This window comes from Cygnus olor, chromosome 8, assembly GCF_009769625.2.
Source record: "Cygnus olor isolate bCygOlo1 chromosome 8, bCygOlo1.pri.v2, whole genome shotgun sequence".
NCBI lineage: Eukaryota > Metazoa > Chordata > Aves > Anseriformes > Anatidae > Cygnus > Cygnus olor.
In genome coordinates, this window is record NC_049176.1 from 22,544,777 (window position 1) to 22,550,790 (window position 6,014).

A 6,014-nucleotide genomic window follows, 5' to 3' on the forward strand; every position below is an offset into this window, starting at 1 on the left:
CTCGCCGACCCCTTATCCCCCCCTTGCTCACCCCCTGGCCCCCCCAACCCGTCCTCCCTCCTGCCAGCTTTCCCTAGCGATGGGCCGTGCTGCGGCGGCCTCCTCCCCGCGGCCTCCCTGTGCCGGCCAGCCTCCCGCCGGCCTCCCTCCTTCCCGCGCCGCCTTCCTCCGCCGCCTCCCCCCATGGCCCGATCCTGCTCGGCGCGGCTGCAGGGCGAGGCGGCCGCCTTCACCGCCGCCCTCCGCACCCTGGTCAACAACCCCCAGTTCAGGTGAGGGGCCGCCGTCTCCCCCCACCCACCCTCGCCGCCATGCTGAGGCCCCCGGTGCCTCCCCGCGGCCCTCAGCCCGTCTGTGGGGCTCTGGGGGCCCTTGGGGGGAGGCCATGGGGGCGTGCATGGCTTTGGCACGTCCCGAAGCTCCCGTGGTGCATGCATGGCTTTGGTGGCGTCTCCCACGTCTGCTCGATCCCCACCCAGGCTTTCTGTCACTGCTGCCTCCATCGCCCCGCAGCCCCAGGGCAAGTGAAGGCCTGGCCGGGCCCCTGGCAGTGAGGGGCCACATCCTGCCCTCGTCCTCCCAAAGCGGGGAGCGGAGCTGGGTGGCTGCCTTGCGTGGGTCTCTTTGCCCCTTCATGCCCAAGGCCTGGTTGTGCTGTCACAGGAAATCCCCGTCCCTGCCCAAATGCTGGCCACCCAGAAGAGAAATCCCAGAGAAAACTCCGCAGGCTGAGAAGGGAAGCGGCCGAGAGGTCCCGGCTGTCCCCAGCCCGCACCCCGCATCCTGCCTCCTGCCACCCACATCCTGCAGCCTCCGTCCTGCGTCCCGCAGCCTGAAATCTGCACGCTGCATCTGGCAGCCTTTCTCCCACATCCTTTGCCCTGCAAGCTCCATCCCACAACCTACAACGTGCACCCTGCGGCCTCCATTCTGCACCCTGCACCCTGTGCCTCATGTTCTGCACCCCGCATCCTACAACCTTCAACCTGAACCTCACTTCCCTCTTCTTGCCCCACTGACCAGGGCCACGGAGCTATTTATTCAGTTATTTATTTATACCTTTGATGTTAGCGTTGCAGAGGTCCCTGAGGGCCTTGCTTTCATCCCCACACATCCTTTTGGTCCCCACAAGAGCTGGGCCATGCCTTTGTGCACCTCTCCTAGCTCATCACCCTGCTGGGATGGGGGATCCTGCTCTTCACCCACTCCCTTTCCCGGGACCAGGGGACCGTGGTGGGGCTGGGGGGGCCACCCTGTGCCCTGTCCCAGCCCCTGGGGGTCCCACCACGGTCCCCTCTCCTTGGCAGCGACGTGACCTTCGTGGTGGGCCGGGAGCAGCAGCGGGTGTTCGCACACCGCTGTGTGCTGGCGTGCCGCTGCCAGGCTTTTCGGGGGATGCTGGGGGGCGGCGAGGACCCCCCCGGCAGCATCCCGCCCCAGGGCCCCTTCGTCCTGGGCAATGTGCAGCCCGACGTCTTCCTGGCCGTCATCGAATTCCTTTACACCAACAGCGTCACCCTCAACAGCCACATCGTGAGTGGGGAAGGGGATGGATGGGGAGGAGGATTTGGGGGGGTTGGGGGGTGTGTGTGTGGGGGGGGTTGATTTTTGTGTGGTGCTGCATGGAGACAGAATTTGGGCTCGATGGGCCTCGTGAGCACCTTCCAGCTCGGGATTTTCTATTTCTGTAGGCACTGGAGGTGCTGACCTCATCGGTGGAGTACGGCCTGCAGGACCTGTGCAAGGTATGGCCCTGCTGCACCTGGGGTGGTGTCCCGCCCCATGTCCCTGTGCTGAGGGGCACCCGAGGGTGGCTGGAGGTGGCCCTGAGGACGGCACCACGGTGCATCACCCACATCCACCGGCTCAGGCTCAGCCCTGTTCCCCGACCCCGGAGGTCTCCCTGGGGCGGCGGTCCCCATAGGAGGGTTCAGCAGCAGCCTGGAGCTGGAACCCCCCCACCCCCGGAGCTGGGGAATCCCAGGGAGGGACACGGGACCTCGCATGTCCCGCTGCACAAAGGGCAGCAGGAAAGCCCCAACGCCATCGCCCACATGCACCTCCGGCCATGTCAGGAGGCTGCTGTTGGGAAACCCCCGGTATGGGGGAGCAAGGAGCGAAACGGAGCAGTGGGAGCATGCCACCAGGGCCAGGGACAGACAGACGGACGGGGAGTGGGCTGGGGCGAGGAAGGGGAGGGAGCTGAAGCGTCCCAGTGGGGACACATCACCAGAACCATTCCTGAGTTACGGCCGAGCTCATGGCGTGACCCAGCACTTCCCCTCCCTCTGCACCGCGCTGTGCCGGGGACCGAGCTGCCCTGCGTCCCTTGGGGGGGAGCTGTAAAGACCGGGGGGGTGGGGGTCAAGTGACCAAGTGCCAGCCGGGGAAGCCCGTGGTTCTGTCCCCAGCTGCAGGGTGACTTCATCTCCCCGTCCCCGCTGGTGACTCAGGGCCCTTCTGCTCCAGCTGGTGGCTCCTCCCCGCACATCACGTCATTTTGGGTTTCCCAGGGACCCTGACCCATCCGCGCCTGCTCAGCCCCCACATCCCCTCCCCCCCCCCCCCCCCCCCAATGGCTCGGGTCCCCTTTGTGTGGGAGGCAGCTGGGGTGGGCAGCAGGGAGCCCGTCTGGCTGCGTCCCACCTGCTTTTTGGGCTGCAGACAATTTGTTTGTCCTCTCCGAGCAGTCACAGGCAGAGCTGGGGTCGCCCGGCAGCTGCTGCTGTCACCAGGGCTGTGACCACTGCCAGGGATAAGTGACCTGCCCTGGGGAGTGAGGTTGGTGGCGTTTGGTCACCCCAGGCTCGCTCCCCGGCTGAATCACTGCCCGCACGCCGTGCTGCAAGCCCTCATCCCCCAGCCCAGCCCTGCGTTACGAAACCCTGCAGGGCTGGAGGCACCTCCGCCCCTTGTCCCATGTCCTGGGGGCTCAGGGGGTGCTGAGCATCACGGTGGGGGTGGGGGGGGGTGGCGGTTGTGCTGGGTCCCCCGCTGCGCCCACCCATCCTCTCCCTTCTGCCTTCCAGCTCTGCGTGGACTTCATCAAGGACACATTGAGCGTGGAGCAGGTCTGCGAGGCGCTGCAGGTGAGCGGTCCTGGGCCCCTGGTGCCAGGGGGGACAGTGCCTGGGTCCCTCACGTGGGCAACGGGCCGTATTCGGGGCAGGGGGGGGACACCAGTCTGGGGAAAAACCAGTGACAGCTTCCCTAGCAGCGTCACGGAGGGTAAAAATAACCTTGCCTATTTTGGGGCATGAGCTGGCCTGGCCCCCCTGCCCTTGGCTGCATGGTGAGGCTGGGTTTCCCTCCCCTCCCAGCCCAGCAGCCCTCCCGTCCCCTGGGGATGTCCCACTGGGGCTGCAAGGGCCACCGAGGCCATCAGAGCGTGGCAGGGCATGTCCCCAGGACATCGTCCCCCACACAGGGCCAGCCAGAGCTCCTCTGTGCAGGGATATTGCAACCATTTGTGTGCAGCTGGGAGGCACTGGGATTTTTAGAAATCCTCAAGGTTTTCGGGGCCAGTTCCCAAAACCCTGCTGAGATATAGAGAAATGCTTCCGGGACCGGCCCCACACTCGTGATCCTGCAGATCTCTGCCACCTCCCGAGGCCTGAAGCGATGCCCCCTGGGGCAAGACGCTGGCCCTGGCGTGCAGAAGCTCTCAGCGCACGTGGTACCTGACCACCGTGGCATAAACAGAGCTAAAACGGGCTCGGAGGAAACAAACAGAAAACCCCAAAACCCCAGAACAAAACAAACCTGAAGAAAACATCTCGATCTGCCCACCCCCAGCTTGCGTCAGCGCTGGTCCCAACTGTGGCAGCGGGGCAGGCGACGCTGCACAGCACCCAAACACCCCACACGCATGGGCAGACACCACAGGGGGGGGACAAGGATGTGCCCTGGTGCCCCAAGAAGGGCACAGCAGTGGGCAGAGCCAACCCAGGGATGAGCTTTGTTCCAGGGGGAGGAGAAAAGCACCCCAAATTCCTGCTGCAGTGGGGAATATGGATACGGGGCAGGCTGGGGGAGGGGGTGGCAACAGGGTGTTGAGTGCCCGTTGAGGGGGGGGCTCTGTGCCAACCCTGTGCTCAGGTGGGGAAAGCTGGGGAAGGGCAGCCCCATGTCCACATCCCCACATGCTGGCACCCATACACAGGGACGCTTCCCTTACCTGTGTACTTGAGCGCACCTCAGGGCTGGTGGCATGGGGGGAGGGGCTCTTTGTAGGTTTTTTTTGGAGGGGGGAGGGTCTCCTTCCTGCCCTGGGCCCCCTTGCAGGTGTCCGTGTTGTCCCACAGGCTGCGGTGACCTACGGGCAGGCGGACCTCCAGCAGCACTGCCTGGCCTTCATCGAGAGCTGCACTGCGGTATGGCCACGGGCTATGGGGGGAACCCAAAATGGGGGCACGGCAGGGCCTGGGGAGGAAATGGGGACACGGCATGGGGTAGCCAGGGGAGCAGGGCTGTGAAGATGGGGCGGCTGGGGGCAGGGGAGAAAAGGGACCCACTGGTGTTTGGGGGGGAAGATGCTGAGAGCCGGGTAGGGGATGGCAGATGGGATCAGGGTCCTGGGGTGCAGGATGGTGTGAAAGAGGGGGGTCGGGGTGGGTGCTGGTGCCAGAAGTGATCTTGGTGCTGGTGCCAGAAGTGATCTTGCAGGCGGTGGTGAGGACGCGGGGCTTCCACGAGCTCTCTGACGCGGTGCTGGCGCGGGTGCTGCGCAGCGACCGGCTGGCCGTGGACGAGCTGGACCTGGTGCAAGCCGTGCGGGAGTGGGCGCACGTCAGCTCGGTGAGTGCAGCACAGCGGGGTCGGGGGGGGGGTTTCCCAAAACACCTCCCCAGCGCCTGATGCAGATCTGGCTGTCCTGCAGGCCGTCCTGGAGCGCCCGGTGCCCGAGGTGGCCGCCCTGCCCGTGCGGGAGCTGCGCCTGCCCTTGCTGGCACCCAGCGAGCTGGCGACGCTGGAGAGCCACAACCAGCGGGACCTGCTCATCCCGGTGAGCTGCTGCGCCCTCTCCTTGGAGGGGCTGGATTTGGGGGTGTGGGGGGGGGAATGTTGGTGCCACACTCACGTCCCCATCCCCGTCCCCACCCCAGGTGGAGAGCATCGCGGCAGCCTGGCGGTCCCACGCGCTGCGGCGCGGCAGCGGGGTGCCCTCCCGACTCTGCCGGCCCCGGCGCGGCACGCGGCCCCGCGACCACCACCGGCACCTGGACCCACAAACCAAATAGGGGGCCGTGCCCTCCCCGGCCCCACCGGGGGGCTTGGGGAGAGGCAGTGCCCCAAGTTGGGTGCTCTGCAATGGGGCAGGCCGTGGGGCGCGGGGCTGTGCACTGCTGGAGCGTCAATAAAGCGCTTTTTCCCACTTCACAGCTTTGGGATCAGGGCAGGATACGGGGGTCACCCCTGGGTGGGGGCTGTGGGGCAGCTGAAAAAAGGGATGTGGGCTCTGTGGGGCTGGAGTTGGGTTATGGGGTGGGCGGAAGGAAGCCTAGGCACCCACACAGGGTGTGTGGTGACCCCAGGGGCTGCAGGGTTGCCCTTTATCCCAGCCCCACCGCTGGCCACCCAGCCAGGTCCCATCCTTCCCGGGGCCGTGCTGCCCTCCCCCGGCAGCGGGGCTGTGCTGCAGCAGCAGGCAAGCGACGGCACCAGGACCGAACACCCCCCCCCCCCCCCATGGTGCTCAGGAAGCAGGGAGCCCCCAGCCCCATGCCAGGCATCGCCTGGGCTGCAAAATCCCCCCCCCACGGCTGTTGCACGCCCCCCCCCCCCCCCCCCCCTTTGCACAAGCAGCTGTGTCTACCGAATTCCCCCCCCCCCCCCCCCCAGCTGTGCCCCCCCAGGAGACAGGGTCAGACACGGCGGGTAATTTATATATAATATATATATTTACTCTTTAAAAATAAACCTTCGGTCCCCACTACCGCCTGTACAAACTACAAAAATAAACCTTTGCTCTCTTTGATATAAATAACTTAGATGGCATTGGGGGGGGGGGAATA

At 65.7% G+C, this 6,014-nt stretch overlaps 1 protein-coding gene across 1 annotated transcript; it reads left to right on the forward strand.

Moving 5' to 3' along the window:
• The first annotated feature begins 113 nt into the window (after window positions 1-113).
• BTBD19 (BTB domain containing 19) lies at window positions 114-5,373 on the forward strand. Its single transcript, XM_040565290.1, has 8 exons — window positions 114-272; window positions 1,308-1,533; window positions 1,692-1,745; window positions 3,030-3,089; window positions 4,305-4,373; window positions 4,666-4,797; window positions 4,880-5,005; window positions 5,106-5,373. The coding sequence occupies exons 1-8, from the start codon at window positions 184-186 to the stop codon at window positions 5,238-5,240; spliced, it is 891 nt and encodes a 296-aa protein (XP_040421224.1). The 5' UTR covers window positions 114-183; the 3' UTR covers window positions 5,241-5,373.
• The last annotated feature ends 641 nt before the right edge of the window (window positions 5,374-6,014 follow it).

Bases quoted from the DNA above. Each gene is read 5' to 3' on its own strand.
- BTBD19 (XM_040565290.1), top strand. From the start codon at position 184: ATGGCCCGATCCTGCTCGGCGCGGCTGCAGGGCGAGGCGGCCGCCTTC. The intron at 4,374-4,665 runs GTATGGCCACGG...GTGATCTTGCAG, and splicing joins TCATCGAGAGCTGCACTGCG to GCGGTGGTGAGGACGCGGGG. The intron at 5,006-5,105 runs GTGAGCTGCTGC...TCCCCACCCCAG, and splicing joins AGCGGGACCTGCTCATCCCG to GTGGAGAGCATCGCGGCAGC.